The following is a 17,806-nucleotide window of genomic DNA, read 5'->3' as shown; positions in this document are numbered from 1 at the left end:
GCCCCAATTTTTTTTTATTAAAAAAAAAAAAAAGTAGTGAAAAGAATGGCTTTGTTTTACATTTTGTAAAGCTCCAATTGTCTGGCTTAACAGAAGAAACCTGGATTCTCACACAGGCTTCTGCAATCAATCTGTTGCAATATGCTCTCTTGATTGAAGTACATGAAGAAAATCCAGCCTCACACAGATATATAATTGGAAGAGGGAGGAATGCTATTTCCTTTTTAGCTAATTGGGAATATTCTACTTTGTTACTTATACCAAAACTCAAAAAGTAGTAGCATGTTCAAGTTAGTTATAATGAGGAATATGAAACTGTATCAATGAACTTTTCACACTGTTACATTGAAACCCATTGGTCTATTGGAAAATACTGATCTACTGAATTACTACATTTAGCTATACAATATTTTTAAAATCTTCTTTGTTAGTATCACCACTGATCTCATTAGAAAAAATTTTAAATATTGAGAAGTTCAGGCTCATGGTGAATAAAACTTTTCCCAAAGACTATTTTGCTTGAAAGCTCAAATTTTATCATTGGCAACAAACCATCAGTTGTCCTCGAAGTGACCAGCTCACTTCATTCATTCTGAGAAAACATCTACCAAATATCCTAACTGAATCACTGCAGTCTCATTCTTTCAAGTAAAAATGGTGTTCCATGAAAAAAGTCACCAGTTCCACTTCAACTCAACTGTACAAGTGCATTACGTCAACTAACATCACTCTCAGCATGTTGCTCTATGCAAACTTCCCATTTCACCACACAGAATACTAGAAAGACTTGCTCACGGGGCTAAGTTTTAACACAGATTACTACTTTTCACTGCTTCTTCACAGACACTCTTAAATGGAATTGTTTTAACATTGAATGTGTAGCAACAGTGAGGAATACAATGACAACTACTACTATGGTTTGGGGACACTGCATGGACTTCTGCTAAAGCACCAGCAGTTTTACCCAACCATTGGTTTTGTAACAGTAGGGCACACGACAACACAGTGCAGATGAGAAATACAAGTAACACTTTAGAATTATTATGAAAATAGTTTATCTCCTGGATCCACAGAGGATCACATTTTGAAAACTACTTAACTACTCAGTAAAAGAAACTGCGACAACTGGTTTCTGTCTGGAAAAAACTAAATCACAGTCCTACTTCACATCATAAACAAAAATAAATTCCAAGTAGATTTTTTAAAGGCTAAATGTGAAAAGTAAAACTTCCAGAAGAAAACACAGTAGGATGGGGTACCTGGGTGGCGCAGTTGGTTGAGCGCCTGACCTTTAGTTTCGGCTCAGGTCATGATCTTAGAGTCATGGGATCCAGCCCCATGTTGGGCTCTGTGCTCAGCTGGGAGTCTGCCTGAGATTCTCTCTTTCCCTCTCCCTCTGCCCCCCTCTCTCTCTTTCTAGAATAAATAAACCTTTAAATAAGAAAAAAAGAAAAAGAAAACACAGTAGGATATCTTATCGACCTCAGGGTAAGATTTCTTAAGCAAAGCACAAAAAACACAAACTTCAAGTAGATTGATTACTCTGATGACATTAATAATAATAAATCCTGAACATCAAAAGACACCAAGCAAATGAAAAGGCAAGTATCAGATGTAAGAAGAACTTCTGCACTAATTAAGATGAAGACAATGCAGCAGGAAAATGGGCAAAGATATCAAAAGGCAATTCACAGAAGACAAATGGTCAATAAACAGATATAAATAGCTCAACCTCACTAGTAATCAGAAAAATGCTAACTGAAACCACTCATGTACACCCATCAGAAAAACAAAAAATGTAAAAATCTGACAGTACCAAGTGTTGATAAGGACACTGAGCAATAGCAACACTACTGGTGGGAATAAGAACTGCAACCATCACTTTGAAGAGCAAACTGGCAGTATCTAGTAAGGTGGATATTCCCATAACCCAGCATTTCAACTCTTAGATGTGTATCCTAGGGAAACTCCTACAGACAACAGTGACCACTGAAGCACTGTTGGTAAGAGTAGAAAATGAGAAACAACCTAAATATCGAGCAAGAGGTAAATGGATAAGTAAATACTGTCCAAGAAAACTTTCTGTGACCATGAAGTGTTCTCTACCCATGCTGTCTAATGTGGTAGCCACCAGCCACAGGTACCTATTAAATGCACAAAATGTGACTAAGAGTGAGTAGGGAATTGAACTTTGTATTTAATTTTGATTAACTGAAATCTAAATAGCCACATGTGGCTAATGGCTACCACATCAGACAGCACGGCTACAGCAGTAAAAATAAATCAATTAGAGTTACATACGTGTAAATGTAGATACATTGCAAAAGCATTACATTGGACAAAAAAAGAAAGTTTCAGAAGGTAATGGCTGGGACTAGAGTGAAGCAAGCGGAGTGTATGGAGTGAAAATATTAGGAGGCACTCACCCTCAGGGTTGTGCAGGTACAAGTTGGACACTTGGGTGACCCTGAGAGTGAACACCTCCTTAAATTTGGGGCCATAGGTGCCTTGCTCGTCTCAACCTGTAAGTATATATCAGTATGCTACTGTGTCAGCGGTCCCCAAGATCATCCCAGGTTCAATGATTCATTAGGAGGACTCACAGGATTTAGCATATAGCCTACACACAGCTATGGTTTCTTACAGTGAAAGGGTACAAAGCAAAATCAGCCAAGGGAAAAGGCACAGGGTGTGAAGTCTAGAGGAAACCAGACACAAGATTTCAAGAATCCTCACCTAGTGAAGTCATGTGGGATGCACTTAGTTCCTACAGGAAAGTTGTAACAACACGTGTGAACTGCTGCCCACCAGGGAAGCTTAGAGACTCAATGCCCAGAGTATTTATTGGGCGCTGGTCAAAATTCCAGAATCCAGAAGGAAAGGAGGCATTCAACATAAATCACATTGTACAGTTTAGGCACCATGAGGCACTCTTATTTACGGGATGACAGGAACCTTCCTAAAATCCAAGTTCCTAGAGGCCAGTCAAGGGCCAACCTTGCAAACAGGCCTTTCTAAAGACAGCAGTCTCATGCCTAGAATGGTAACTTTTTTGCACAGATTTCATTTATATAAAATTGTAGAACATGATATATAATACATTGTTTAAAGACACGTATATAATAAACATGTACAAACATGCACAGAAAAACAAACACCAAATCTAGGGTTGTAGTTACATTTGAGGAAATGGGGAAAGGACTAGGTTTGAGACAGGGGTACAGAAGACCTTTCAACAGAATCTCTAATGTTTGATTCCTTAAGCAGAGTAATGGGTAAAAATTTATTTTGTTGTAGCATTTCTTCTTACCTTTCCAAATGTGTGTGCACCTGAGATATTACGTAGGAAGAATAAAGACTTATTACTATATACTACTAACAGTTCATGTTATAGAGTGCTTTTCACATTCCAGGTATTATACTAAGCCCTTTATACGAATTTTTTTTTTTAAGATTTTATTTATTTATTTGATAGAGAGAGAGAGGCAGGAGAGAGGGAACACAAGCAGGGGGAGTAGGAGAGGGAGAAGGAGGCTTCCCACTGAGCAGGGAGCCTGATGCGGTGCTCGATCCCAGGACCCTGGGATCATGACCTGAGCCGAAGGCAGACGCTTAACGACTGAGCCACCCAGGCGCCCCTATACGAATTTATTCTTTTAAATACACTCAGAGGTCTATGTGAGGCAGCAGAGATCTCTACCCTCAATCAGCTGTCAATCTACTGAGGGATGATGAGAGATAAGCACAGTCTAAAACCAATTTAAGTACTGAATCTGAATGCTACTAAGGTAATAAAACAGGGTAATATGATTAAGGAAGGGCTGCTTTAAACTAGGGTGGCCTGGGAAGGCTTCTTTGAGGGGACATTTGAGTTGAACCATAAATGATGACAATGAGACAGCCATGCAATTGTCTAAAGACAGCACATTTCAGGCAGAGGGAACAGCAAGTGCAAAGCCCCGCAGCAGGAATAAGCTTGGTGTGTTGAAAAACAGTAAATAAAGCCAGCAAGGCTGGAGAGGAAGACTGAGATGAGGCCTGAGAGGTCAGCTGAGGTCACCATGCAGGGCCTCCTAAGCCACAGTAAAGATCTTAGGTTTCATTCTAAGTATGACAAGCCTTTGAAGGTTTTAAGCAGGGTAATGACATGATCTCGTTTACAGTTGAAGATTATTCAGCCAGCTGTATGGAGTACTCATTATAGATAGCCATTTTTTTTTCTTTAAAGATTTTATTTATTTATTTGACAGAGAGACACAGCGAGAGAGGGAACACAAGCAGGGGGAGTGGGAGAGGGAGAAGCAGGCTTCCCGCGGAGCAGGGAGCCCGATGCAAGGCTCAATCCCAGGACCCTGTGATCAGGACCTGAGCCAAAGGCAGTAGCTTAACGACTGAGCCACCCAGGCGTCCCAAGAGCCATTTTCTTCATTAGCACCAAAGACATAATGCTTGTGGCTGATAAGCTTCTCAGGGGGTACGAAAAGGTTGGGGGGTGGGGGGAAAGTTCCACAATGCAAAAAGAAAACTACGAAGCTGGAATGAATAAGTATTTAATTAAATATCTAGAAAACAACATCATGGCAACTTCATTCATCATTAAATTTAGTATTCATATAAACGTCTGAATTACATTTGGAAATAATTTGAAAATTAGATTTTTTCAGTCACAAAAATTCACAAGTATACCCAATGACTGCCAAGAAATCATAGCTGATCATAAATGGGGATTTTCTTGCAGCCAAATCATCTCAAAGGAAAAACAGCTGTCAATATTTTTAACCACAAAACATCTTTTTTAACTTAATGTGAAATGCAGATATACAAAAAGAAAAAAAAAAGTGTCTAGCATCGTGAGGCCTTACAACTGTACCAACACCACAGGGGTGGCTGGGTAAGAAATGCTAGTGGCTTAAATTGGTGTTCAGGCCTACACTCTTTGAGTCTGAATAGTGGCCAGGGGACCGTTGCAAAGGCTTCTCTGAGAAAAGCACATTTGAACAGGTAGAACTGAATGACAAGAAGGTGTCAGCCATGCCAAGAGCAGGGAAGAAGAGGTTCTAGGTGGAGGTTCTGCACTGGAAATGCCAGGTCAGATTTGTAAGGAACCAAAAAAGAGTCTGGCCGAACTGAAGCTGGGGTTGGGAGAAGGGGGTAGTAGGAAACAAAGCATGTATATTCTGGAACACAGTATTCTTATCCCGAGAATAGAAAACCACTCATATTTAAGAGTGGCTGATCCAGTTTGTTTCACCCCTACACTGTCCAGGAATACAGCAGCCACTTGCCACAGGGGCTCAGGAACACCTGCACGCAGTTCGTGCCACTGCAGCACAGAACTTTCCCCATCACTCAATTCTAACTGATTAACGTTTTTTTTTTTTTTTAAAGATTTTATTTATTTATTTGAGACAGAGAGAATGAGATACAGAGAGCATGAGGGAGGAGCGTCAGAGGGAGAAGCAGACTCCCCGCCGAGCAGGGAGCCCGATGCGGGACTCGATCCCGGGACTCCAGGATCATGACCTGAGCCGAAGGCAGTCGCTCAACCAACTGAGCCACCCAGGCGCCCCTAACTGATTAACGTTTACACTGAAAACCCGACATGCAGTCGAGCTCCCGGAAAACTTGTAAGTATTATGGGAACAGACGGCGTGGGCATGTGAACCTACATTTTCAACTCTCAATTTTATGAAACCTAATAAAGCCAGACCGCCTCTCTCCGATGAAAATGCAGCTGCAACGGTAAAACGCACGGGATTTCAAAGCCTTGGGACTTAGTAAAAGAATGGAAGATATATCTCCTTTGTATTTTTTATACCCATCGCATGTTGAAATAAGATCTTGGCTACACTGGGTTAAAGATAACATTAATTTCACCTGGTTTTTTGTTTTACTTTTTTTTTTTTTTAACGTGCTTACTAGAAAAATGTAAAGCGAGAAATGTGGCTCGCGTTAATTTTCCACTGGTCGCGGGTGGAAGCTGAGGGTAGCTCCAAGAGGTGCCTGGAGTCTCCCGGGCAGGGCGTGACGGCGGTCCGACCCTGGCGAGGGGGTGCACAGAAGTTTCTAGTTGTATTATGCAGTCACGAGTCAAGTCCGTGAGTTTTCAACGGCCCCGTTCACGGGGCGGGGAGACGAGGCCCCGGGAGCTGAGTGGCAGAGGCCGGACTCCAACTCCCCTGTCCACCTGAAACCTCCCAGCGGCCCTCGAGGAGGCGAGAGCGGGATTCGAACCAGGCCCGACTCCTGGGGCCCCGGACCCAGCGCGCCGCGTGAGCGCCGCTCCGTCTCCCCTCAGGAGCGTAACCAACGTTCACAACGGACTCCCCCGCCGCCGGGCCAGAGGGGCCGGGAGCCCCTTAGAGAAGGTGCCGGCTACGCTCACCTGCTGACAGACGCCAGGGCGACCAACGCTCCTCCTCTCTCCCCACACGGTTCAAGCACGCCTGCAGCCAACTTCCGCTCCTCTGCCGCGAATCCCCAGCTAAGTATTCCTCTCCTCCCGCCCCGCGACCAACCCAGCCAATCACCTCTTAGAAAATCTGCATCAGCCCGGCCACACGCCTGCCTGCCAATCACCGCGGGCACCAGCACCGCCCTTCCCGCCCTCTTAAGCGGGCGCCGCGCGCCACCGCTAGGCGGTTGGCGGCTCTGCCCTCCGCCGGGATGCGTCTCCCGGAAGGGCGGGGCGAAGCGCCGGCCACGCCTGTGCGGGAACCTTTGGGATTGGCCAAGAGGAGCCTCGCGCTCTGCCTCCGCCCACCCCCTGCCTAGACATCCGAGTCGGAGACGCTGGGGATTGGTTCCCGGTGGGCACCCAGAGAAGCCAAGAAATGGTTCCGCCTCCCCCGCGCATCCCGGAGAGGGAGCTCCATGGATTGGCCCGAGGAGTCTCGGCGCGCGCCGATCCGCGCCTCAGGATTGGCTGAGGATGTGCTCGCGCCGCCGGAGAGCATTGACGGTGATTGGCCGGAGGGTGGGGCCGGCTATTTGAAGGAGGCGCGCGGATCAAATACGCACTTCAGTCGGCGGACAGAAGAGGCGGGAGCTGTTCTGGGTAACGCTACCCCGCTGACCACAGAGGACTCAGGCGCGGGCTCTGTCCCAGCTGTGGCCTCTGCCGCAGTCCGGCAAGGCGATGGCCAAGGTTTCTGTGCTGAACGTGGCGGTGCTGGAGAATCCGAGCCCTTTCCACAGCCCTTTCCGGTTCGAGATCAGCTTCGAGTGCAATGAGGCCCTGGCGGACGGTGAGGCTGGGCCTGTGTGGAGATCCCCCCCTCCCCCCGGCCAACCCCGACCTCCCCCGTGAAACAAGCCCTTCCAACCTTGATCTCCCTCCCTCCCTCCCCTTCAGCCCCAGCCTCCTTGTAAGAGACTATCCTGACACCCCATGGCCAACCCGACCCCCTCCCCACAGTTACTCCCGTTTCCCCAGTGGAGACCATCATCCCGCTCTTTTTTTTCTGTGGAGCTCCTCCTGGGCACGTATTTTCTATCAGTCTCCATTCTTTAACCTGCAGAGACCGTCAGTCACCCTGTCCCCCTTCCTTTTTTCCCAGCGGAGCCCCTCCGTTACCCTTTATCTCTGTGAAATCCCTTTCCCCCGTGGCAAGACCTTACTCGCCCCGATCTCCCCATTTGTCTCCCATTAATCCCCTCCCCAACCTGCTGATATTTAAAACAACCGCACCCCCACCCACTTCTGATTGTTTTCTAACCCCAAAGCACATGCCCCAGAACCTGGCTTCCCACCTCCTTAGCCTGTACCCAGTTTTCCACTCTTGAGCTCCACCTGGGGAAGCACGGCAGGTTTCCAGCCCCAGTCTTTCAGGATAACTTGGTTTCCCTAGCTCCCGTTCCTCCCTCCTGTCTGTGTGCTTCGATAAATACACTCATATCTGAGGGGTGGCATAACCAGCCAGGCATCAGCCGGTTCCCACTGTCTGCCCACCAGGTTCCAGCTGATCTACTGCAGAAATTCTTTCAACACTTTTGATGGTCTGACCCAGTCTGGGGGGTGGGTGGGCCAGGCTGAGCCATGATGGTATCTGACTTCAAACAGTTGGCTGGGAGTTCAGAACTTTTTGTGCATCTTTTCCAAGGTGTTTTCACAGATGTACTGTGTGTTAAAAAGGTGGACATGGCTCTCATCTCACAGATGAGAAGACAGGAACCACAAAGAATGAAAGACCTTTCAAGTAAAGGTCTATAAAAATCGAAAATCTAAGGTTGCCCAGGGACTCTTGGCACCACTTTCAGGAGGAAGTACTCCATTAGACAGATTCTCCACTTGGTGGTTAAAGAAGAGGCCGCAGCTGAGGAGCTGGAGATCTGTGAGGCCATGGTGTGCTAACTAGCGCCTCTCAGTGGTAGGTGGGTGGTTTGTGGGAAAAGCCAGCCACTTGGATTAGTTTGGGGTTGATAACAATTCGAGATGTGAGTCCTTTTGGGCTAGGTCAATAGATCAGTCTCTCCCAGTTTCTCTCCTTTTTAAATTAAGGAATCTACTTGTGACTAACTATAGAATAAGCCCAGTTAAATCCTTTCTGGAACAAGGCAGGGTGTAAATAAATAATTAAAGTGTAGAATGACAGTGTGGAATAAGAATTTAATTTTAAAGCCAGGAGGAGATATAAGGAGCTAATAGGTTAAGGGATTCACAGTTCCCAGAAGGCAGGAGATCAGGTTTCAAACAGCCTGTTTGTGCTCCTTGCATTTAAAAAGGGTTGCATGGTCCTTATCTAGTACTTCTATTCCTAGGAAAATCTCTGCCCTGTTACTTTACTGTTTATGGACTCCGAGCAGGAAAGTCAAAAGTCAACCTGCTGGTCATTATTTTTTAATAAAGAGAAATGGAATGACTTCCCCAGGGTCATAGAAGTAGAAGTCTTGGTGCTACGTCTGTAGAAGCATTGACACTAGAGTTTGTCTCTAAGTTCTGAGTCCAGAGTTCTCTACCTTTGCTATAACCTGGGAAAGAAAGAATTCATCCCTTATTTTAAGAAGTGGAGCATAAATAAGACTGACCGTAGAATTTATTTCCACATCGGGACACTCTCAAAAGAGAATGAAGGGGGTGCTATTATTAATTACACCCAAACAATAAAGCTTTTGCTCAGAGAAATGCAAGTTGGAAAGCAAACTCTGGCCTGCAAACCCAGACTCTGGTTCTACCCCTAGGGCTGTCCATGACTTTGACCTGCCAACTTGCTTTTTGCCTCTTCCTGGCCTTCTTCCCATGGAGCAGAGAGAATCCGTTTCCTGCCTCCCAAACAGTTGGAGGGGGCCAGGCTTTAGAAGTCTCTCAGATTCTGGAGAAATCTCAGTCTTGTTTCCTTGACACTGGCAACTGAAGATCCAACAAAAGGCCCAACCCCCAGTCAGTGGCTGGCCCTGTTTCCCAAGGGCTCCAAGCCCCTTTGGTTCTTTTTTCTCCTCGGCAACTGGAAATAGATGCTTCCAAGGCATGGGTCCACATTTAATACAGTAGGTGTGTTTTTGCTCTCTTTCTTTTTTTTTTTTTTTTAAAGATTTTATTTATTTATTTGAGAGAGAGAGAGAATGAGAGACAGAGAGCACGAGAGGGAAGAGGGCAGAGGGGGAAGCAGACCCCCTGCTGAGTAGGGAGCCTGATGTGGGACTCGATCCCGGGACTCCAGGATCATGACCCGAGCCGAAGGCAGTCGCTTAACCAACTGAGCCACCCAGGTGCCCCTGTTTTTGCTCTCTTTCATTGAGAAATTCAATAGCCACTATTTGAATAAGTCATGGAACCAGATGTTCTGTCCCACAGCTAACACCGTGGTCAGGCCACGATTCATCTATATGATTCTGAACAAAGGTGAAGTGATAAACAGAAAAAAAGCCTACTAGATAGTCTTTGTTTTTGTTTTTGTCTTAAGACGGGAAACATTCTCCAGCTAGTTCAACTATGATGAATTTTTACATGCCTTTACTCAGGTTAGTTTTGGTTTTGTTTTCATACATAGTGGAAGAGCATGTTGTCGACTGTTCGATTGTAAAGTCAGGGCATAAAGACAAAATTGAATACTGTCAAGTTACCCTTGGAATTGCCTGAAAAGTTAGGTACACCATGTTATGTGTGTGCAATCATCTCCTACTTCTAAAAAATGGTTATATTAAAAAATGGAACCACTTAAGTATGCTTCTGCTTCAGACGCTTCAGCAAGTTTAAGATGATCCAGTTTGTAGGTCCTTATTTTCAAGCATCTGCTGTCTTCCATAGATGACTTTATCAGCTCCTCTAACCCCTTGAGTCAGTATTTCTCTATGGTCCTCGGTCATTTCTCTGGTTTCTTTTCAGCCTCTCTTGAGGGAGCCATGGTGGCCCATTTGCCTGGCTGCTGGTGCAGTGCATTTTCTCCGGACAGCACCCACACCAGTCTTTGTTTAGGTTTTGCCAGTGGTATTGAACATCCAGTGCCTGTGACCCTCACAGGACCTGCTCTCCTCAGCCTCCTTTTTATCCCCCCAGCACATTGGTTAAATGCACACACAGGACTCCACTGGTGGTGGGGGGGAGGGGGTTGCAGGAGGAAAGCTACCAAAATAGAGAGCTGTATTAGAAAGGTAAGGACAGAGCCAGCTTGATTTTTGTTTGTCCAGAAACGTTCTGTCTAGTCGTGTCACTCCTTGTCACAAAGATAAATCAGTAAACTTAATCGGTCCCTGCAAATAATAAGAGACTGGGGTTTTAACCCCAGTGAGGTCTATGCCACAGACCTGCTAAGGTCCCTGAGTAGAAGGTCTGGGTGATGCTGCAAAGGGACAGGAAATCAGTGTATCGAGGAAGAGCTTGGGGCTTGGGTGACAAACCTCCGTAGCTGTGGCCCAGCCTAGTAGTGTTTCCCAAGTTGGATGCTCTTGTGGGACACTGGACCAAGAAACAGGGCAACTTCAACAACAGTTTGCTTCCTGTGAAACTCATAACTTGTGAAATTTCCGCCGGCTGCTGGAGCTGTAGGTTGTGTAATTTCAAAGAACCTAAAATAAGTTGCAGGTCTCCTGCCAACCTCCCCTGTACTAGCATGACCTTGCCCCTAATACACTTGGACCTCCTGCAAGAGGCAGCAGTCACCGGGAATTTCCTGTGCTTGCTGGGCAGGGTCTCCTTAAGCACTTTTCCTTTCACCTTGCTGGAATTACTCATGGATGAGATCCCCCTACTGGATGGGGTGCAAGCGAGTTGGGGTTTGAAGGATCACCGTACGGTGCCACGTTTGTTGACTGAGTCACTGTCACCCAAATGTCTGAGGGGAAGCATGAGTTGGTGCCGGAACTGGAAGACCTGGGGGCTGGCTGGCTCCCCCAGTGGCCTCGTCTTCCCCCTCCTGACGGCTGGCTCTCCTGCTGGATTGGAATCCGCTGCCCTGGCCCAGTTGTCGAGGGATCTATTCAGTTCGGTGGCACTGGTCCCTGTGTGTGAAAGAGGATGCTGTTTCCTATCCCAGCACCCAGTGGGCAGGGCCCTGAATGGCCCAATTCCCTGCTCTTCCCTCCTCAGCATGCCTCTGTCAGCACGCCTCTAATTCAACCTCTGCCATACGGTTCACCCTCAGGCTCTGAGATCCCCGAGTTTCCCTGGAGATGCAGAGTCAATGTTACCGGGCACAGCTAGGCTCACGGGAGAAATTTCCCCACTAGAAGTAGAGTTTCATGCCCACTCCAATGTTCAGGCCTGTGGTACCTGGCACTTAGTCCCCAGATGTCAGGTATTCTTGAGTATAAAGATCTCTCAATATGTTAAGGATCTGTCTACAACTCACATGAGAAGACCTTCCCCTGCCTTTGTGCTGCCCAGGTATTTCAAATCCTTAATATCCCATATCCTTACAGATCTAGAGTGGAAGATCATTTATGTTGGCTCAGCTGAGAGTGAGGAGTTTGATCAAATCCTAGACTCCGTGCTAGTTGGGCCTGTCCCAGCGGGGAGACACATGTTCATCTTTCAGGTAAGAAAGACAAGGCCTGAGGCCTTGGCACCAAGAGACATCCTCTTGTACCTGAGAGCACACAGTGCGGTTCAGGGGCCAAAAGTTGAGGTTCAAATTCTGGCTCTGCTTTCAGGAACTGTCTGACCTCTCAGAAGTACTTCATACATTTCCCTTTTCTCCACTTCTGTGTCATAGTTGTCACCATGAGCCACTGATTCATAGTTGATTCTCATTATTCACGGGAGTCACGTCCTATAAGGTCGCTGCGAATGCTGCATTAGCGAATTTGTGAATACCGAACCGTTGCCCCTGGAAGAATACAGGGATAGGTTCCTACAAGTCCTGTTGTCAACCAATCAATACATAATCTTGTTTCATGTGTATTTATGTTGAAAGACACCTTATTTAGTAATATTGTTGGTTCATTCACATTGAACTCCCTGCCAACAGCACTATAACTCATGCCTGAACAAAGCTTATCTAACACACGTTTTCTTCATAAAGCACATCATCACCTTGCACTAAGCACTATGCCTGGTAGCCATTCTGAACAGCAAAATTACCAGGGCTCCTGGGTGGCACAGTTGGTTGAGCGTCTGACTCTTGATTTTGGCTCAGGTCATGATCTCGAGGTCATGGGATCGAGCCCTGCATTGGGCTCCGTGTGGGGTCTCCTTGGGATTCTCTTCTTCCCTCTGCTCCTCCTCCCCTTCCCCCCTCTCGCTCGCTCTCTGTCTCTCAAATAAATAAATATTTTAAAATAAATAAATATTTTAAAATAAATAAATACTTAAAGATATTAAAAGCAAAGGCTCTGCTCAGTCCTTACCTATATCCCACTCGGCCGCTCCCTCCTCAATCCAAGCAACCTCCTCCCATCCCCTAACGCCTCACCCACCTGTAGCCAGGCCACCAGCAAGCCAAGCCCGTCTACTACACTCCACAAGCAGGGCTGGCTTCCTGAGCATTCAGCCCATGCAGCCACACAGGGCCCGGCACCTGGTCTAATATTCTGCTGTCACTGGCTAAAACTTACTATTTGTGAATAAGGGATCCCATGTTTCATTTTGTATTGGTTTCATTTTGTACCAGTTATGTAGCTGGTCCTATTCATAACAACACACCCCAAATCTGTCCGCCTCTGTCCTCTCCCTTCTGGTCTAAGTCACTGTCCACACCTCCAGGATGACCACTGTAAACTGCCGAATCTCCCTGCTTACATAATGGCCCTCCTCCCATCACAGCATCACACACTGCCAGTCTTTACAGACCATAAGAGTGATGCAGCACTTACCTCCTGCTAAATATTCTTGTTCTTCCCCAAGCCCTTAAATGGCCCAAAAGGCCCTGGGTGGCCTGGTACCTACCTGCCTTATCTTATGCCACCCTCCCCCCTGCTCACTACACTCCTCAGCACCATTTACTCCTTTGTGGCACTTGTCACACTGAGCATCTTACAGGCATTTACGGGATTGATTCTGTCTTCCCCACTCGATTAGAAACTCCCGTTGGCAGAGACCATACTTTTGGCTCAGTAAATATGTGTTGCTCGAAAATCACAAGATGGAGGTGTGGCTGTGCGATCAATGCTAAGGCACAGGGTGTGTTTCCTCTAGGCTGACGCCCCCAACCCATCCCTCATCCCTGAGACCGATGCTGTGGGTGTGACCGTGGTCCTCATCACCTGCACCTACCATGGACAGGAGTTCATCCGTGTGGGCTACTACGTCAACAACGAATACCCCAGTCCCGAGCTGCGGGAGAACCCACCCCTGAAGCCAGACTTCTCTCAGGTGGGACCTGTCTCTGCACTTCCTGCTTCGGACAGGCTGGCTCCTTTGCACCTGGGGGAGTTGAGTCATTGGAACTGGGAGCCAAGGTCACTTCTTAAGGTTTTCAAGTCATGCTCAGATCTTGCAGCTCCAGACTAGAACCAGAGAGAGAAAGGTCTTTGTTTCTCAGAAGCACGCCTCACAGAACTGAGATTAGATAGGTCTCAGCCCTAAGTCATGATATATAGGCACTCCTTGGAGTTCTACCCATAGTTGCTGATGGTGATGGAATAAGTAAGCTGTTCTTCCTGGCCTTGGGGCAGGGGCTGGGGGTGCCCCAGCTCCGTGGGAGTAATGACAGGGCATGCTGACAAGGATTGACATTCCTCTTTCTGCCCCAGCTCCAGAGGAACATCTTGGCCTCGAACCCCCGAGTGACCCGCTTCCACATCAACTGGGACAACAACATGGACAGGCTAGAGGCCATAGAGAACCAGGACCCTGCCCTGGGCTGTGGCCTCCCCTTCAGCTGTGCTCCCATCAAGGGCTTGGGTCTCCCTGGCTGCATCCCTGGCCTCCTCCCCGAGAATTCCATGGACTGCATCTAACTGTGGGAATCCAGGCCCTACCTGGGCCCAGCCAGGACTGTGGCCAGTCTCCTAGCACATCTGGAGAGGGCAGCTGGGCCTCCCACACAGTCCCATGGAGGCCATCTGGAGGACTTTGGGGCCATCAACTATACCTAGGCCAGTCAGACATGGCTCTGAGGAAGGAGCAGGCCTCAGATCTCTCCCAACCCTGACCCAGAAGGATCATCTTACCTCTACTGCCCAGGCCTATAAGAAGCACGTACTTCAGTTTTTAATTCTTTGTGACTTGTGTCTTTTCTCTCTTCCACACACACTATAAATTCCACCTGCAGGCCTTTGTGCCACCATGCTCCTTTGAGTACCATTGACCCAGAGCTCTTCCCACAGACCTCCCTGGCCTGCCTTGAGGCTTTCTTGGTCAATGCCTGGCAAGGCTCCAGCCCTGTTGAGCCAAAGGTTCTGTCATTCCTGTCCCTTCCCAAACATTGGAGCAAATCCACCCAGCTTTTTGGAGTCACAGGCAAGGAATCTTGGTTAGAAGGTACACTTGGACACAATTTCTGTCCTTCTCCCGGGACAGTTTTTAAGTCTTTTTAATCCAACAGCCTCTGGAAAACTCTGTTCCCAAAGGCGTGCTCAGCAGGATACTGAGGAATGATGGTTGACTCTCCTCTCAGTCACAACCACCTTCCCGTCATCTCCTAACTGGATCTGGCTTTCCCTGGAGGCTGCCATGGTGGGAAGATGGCATGCTGGAGGAGTCTGCTTTGCTCAGTCTGCCTCAGTGTTGGCATCAGGGCCCCTCTTCCTGCCTTGATCTGCCCTCTGCGAAGACCTCGTGCTCTTGCAGGCACAGGAAACTGTAGGGACCCTGAAAACCTCTCCCCTGCCATGCTCCCCGCAATGCCCCGTTCCCTTGCTGCTATGTGGATGCTATTGTGATTACAGTTTGTATATTAAAGGGTTTTTATATTAAATATGTTTGGTTGATCTAAAAATAAAAAGCACTTCATCTAGACTGATTCTGCTTTTGTCTTAAGTGGGCTGAGGCAGATTTGTCCATCTCCTCAAGATGTGGTGAGGGGGCTCTTGCCGCAGCCAGTGGGCTGACTGCCCTTTGTCCCTTTGCTCAGCTTCTTACCCTAGTCTTAATTGGTTACGTAATTGTACTCCAGACTGAGGTTCAGGGAGGGGTTTTTCTTTGTCAAAAGTTAAGCAACCCAGCTGTTCTGGATAGAGCATAACCAGTGATTTTTTAGACTTTGACCTTGACCCACAGGAAGAAATTAACATCATGCTCCAAGGACACACAGCAACACTTTTATTAAATTTTACTTAGCCTTACTTTGTAACTGCACAGCCCAGAGTAGACTGGTTTGGCTGGTGAGCCATTTCCCCATAATTCACAGAAGTGCCCTGACCCTTCCCTCCCAGAAACATGGACCTAGGAACATGGGTGCAGACAGCTGCTGGAGAGGGTGCAGATTGTATAAATCTATAGGCAGAGCAGCCAATTGGCTTGTAGACCTGAGACCAGCTAGCCCCTGAGTCAAGATAGCTGGCTTATCTGGCCCCCTGCTCCCCTTGGCAAGTTCTGTTTGGGTCTTCTACTTCAGTGGTTCTCAACTGGGGGCACTTTGCCCCTGGGGCACATTTAACAATGTCTGAGATGGCTTTGGTGGAGAAGAGGCAGGTCCCACTGGCATCCAGTGGGTAGAGATGGGATGCTGGCTAAAACCATAGTGAACCCACAGGACCGTCCCTCTCCCCAACAAAGAATGACCCTGCCCCAAATGTCAGTAGTGTGACAGTGAGAAACTGACCTCAGGCTGTGTTTTAAAAGGGCACCCAGGGGTGCCTGACTGGCTCAGTGGGTGGAGCATGCGACTCTTGATCTTGGGGTTGTAAGTTGGAGCAGCACATTGGATGTAGAGACTACTTAAAATCTTTAAAAATAAATTAAAAGAGCACCCAGAAAAAAGAGTCATCTTATTGCTCTGGAGGGCAGCTTCCCTTTGTGTTGCCCAGACAAAGGGCATCCCCAGCCTGGCTGTGCCCCAGATTCCTCATCTGTGAAATGGGAGTGATGGTAATAGCACCTCCGTGATAGGAATAGGGCGCAATGTATTTAACAAGTGCCAGCCGGGGCGCCTGGGTGGCTCAGTTGGTTAAGCCATTGCCTTCGGCTCAGGTCATGATCTTGGAGTTCCCGGATCGAGTACCGCATCGGGCTCCCTGCTCGGCGGGGAGCCTGCTTTGCCCTCTGACCCTCCCCCCTCTCATGCTCTATCTCATTCTCTCTCTCAAATAAATAAAATCTTAAAAAAAAAAAAAAGTGCCAGCTGACACGCACAAGCCCAGAGTGGATGCCCAGCAAAGCGATGGACGTAGAGCCCCCTCCCAACTACCCCTTGCTCCCTGGGCCCAGCATCCTCCTGAAGCTCCGGCTGTGGCTGGAGGAGACCTAAAAGGCTCCTCGGCCCGGACCCTGCTATCCTGCGCGAGGCCTTATGAATGACGACTGCCGGAGGCCCGGCGACCTCTGACCCGAGGCGCCCGCCGCGCCCCTCCCCCGCTGGCAGGTGGACGGCGGCTGCGCCAGGAGGGTTCGGGGGGAGGCCCTGGCGCCAACCTTAGCTGGCCGGCGGCCGCTGCCGCACTAAGCGGAGGCGGGGGACTGCGGCGCGTACGGGGCCAGGCGGGCGCCCGCCTGGACCGCCTCCTGGGCCTTGGAGCGCGGCGCGGCCATCCGTCGGCCTCCGCCGCCCCGCCCGGCCGGCCAGAGCAGTGGGGCTGCATCTCCGCCCCGCCCTCTCACCCCGGGATTGACACTGAATGTTCTGCGGGGGGTTTGCCGGACAGCGCGCCTCCGCCAATTGGCGGCCTCGCTGGGCGGGCCATGGGCCCTGTCGCAAACCTTGGCCAGTCAGGTGCGCCGGCCCGCCCAGCTGAGGCCTCGCGAGCTCGCGAGTGGCCGGGCGTCCGCGGCACGCGTCACGGAGCCGAGGGCCTATGGCGGCTCGGGAGGGTTGCGGAGGACCAATGGGCGGCGGCGCGGCCCCGTCACTCAGGACGGCCTAGGCCAATGAGCGGCGGGCTGCGGGGGCGTCACGGACAGCAGCAGCGGACTTGGGCTGAGGTTCCCGGGCGGGCGGGCGCGGAGAGACGCGGGAAGCAGGGGCTGGGCGGGGGTCGCGGCGCCGCAGCCAGCGCAGCCAACCCGAGGGGCCGCCGCCGCCGCCCAGCGCGCTCCTGGGCCGCCGGCCGCCGCCAGCACCCGCCGCGCCGCAGCTCCGGGACCGGCCCCGGCCGCCGTCGCCGCGATGGGCAACGCCGCAGCCGCCAAGAAGGGCAGCGAGCAGGAGAGCGGTGAGTGCCCGGGCCATGACCCCGATCCCGGTCCCGCGCTGCCAGCCCCCGCCCTGTCCATCACCGCCTGGCCCCTCCCCCTGCGCGTCCCCCCCCATTTCTCTCTGCTCATCCCCCCCCC

At 49.1% G+C, this 17,806-nt stretch overlaps 2 protein-coding genes and 1 long non-coding RNA gene across 6 annotated transcripts in view; 2 read left to right on the top strand and 1 right to left on the bottom strand.

Annotated features, from left to right (window-relative positions):
- ADGRL1 (adhesion G protein-coupled receptor L1) overlaps positions 1 to 6,472 on the top strand; it is a 41,348-nt gene extending 34,876 nt beyond the window's left edge. Inside the window, exon 18 of the mRNA XM_081813985.1 lies at positions 6,386 to 6,472. Within this exon, the coding sequence (XP_081670111.1) occupies positions 6,386 to 6,392 (7 nt within the window). The 3' untranslated portion in view covers positions 6,393 to 6,472. The remainder of the gene's footprint in view (positions 1 to 6,385) is intronic.
- Positions 1 to 6,514, bottom strand: part of LOC115938756 (uncharacterized) — a 42,995-nt gene extending 36,481 nt beyond the window's left edge. For all 4 annotated transcript variants that reach the window (XR_014143475.1, XR_014143474.1, XR_014143470.1 and 1 more), the window contains exon 1: positions 6,386 to 6,514. This is a non-coding gene — a long non-coding RNA (uncharacterized LOC115938756). The remainder of the gene's footprint in view (positions 1 to 6,385) is intronic.
- Positions 6,515 to 7,000: 486 nt separating this feature from the next.
- On the top strand, positions 7,001 to 15,338 carry ASF1B (anti-silencing function 1B histone chaperone). Its single transcript, XM_081814002.1, has 4 exons — positions 7,001 to 7,247; positions 11,857 to 11,972; positions 13,571 to 13,747; positions 14,128 to 15,338. Exons 1-4 carry the CDS (start codon positions 7,139 to 7,141, stop codon positions 14,332 to 14,334), a joined length of 609 nt encoding a protein of 202 aa, XP_081670128.1. The 5' UTR covers positions 7,001 to 7,138; the 3' UTR covers positions 14,335 to 15,338.
- The last annotated feature ends 2,468 nt before the right edge of the window (positions 15,339 to 17,806 follow it).

The sequence above is a fragment of the Leptonychotes weddellii genome, chromosome 1, assembly GCF_054177405.1.
Source record: "Leptonychotes weddellii isolate Sample4059 chromosome 1, ASM5417740v2, whole genome shotgun sequence".
NCBI classification, from domain to species: Eukaryota; Metazoa; Chordata; class Mammalia; order Carnivora; family Phocidae; genus Leptonychotes; species Leptonychotes weddellii.
The sequence above is the reverse complement of the archived record's forward strand: the minus strand, read 5'-3'. Positions and strand labels throughout refer to the sequence as shown.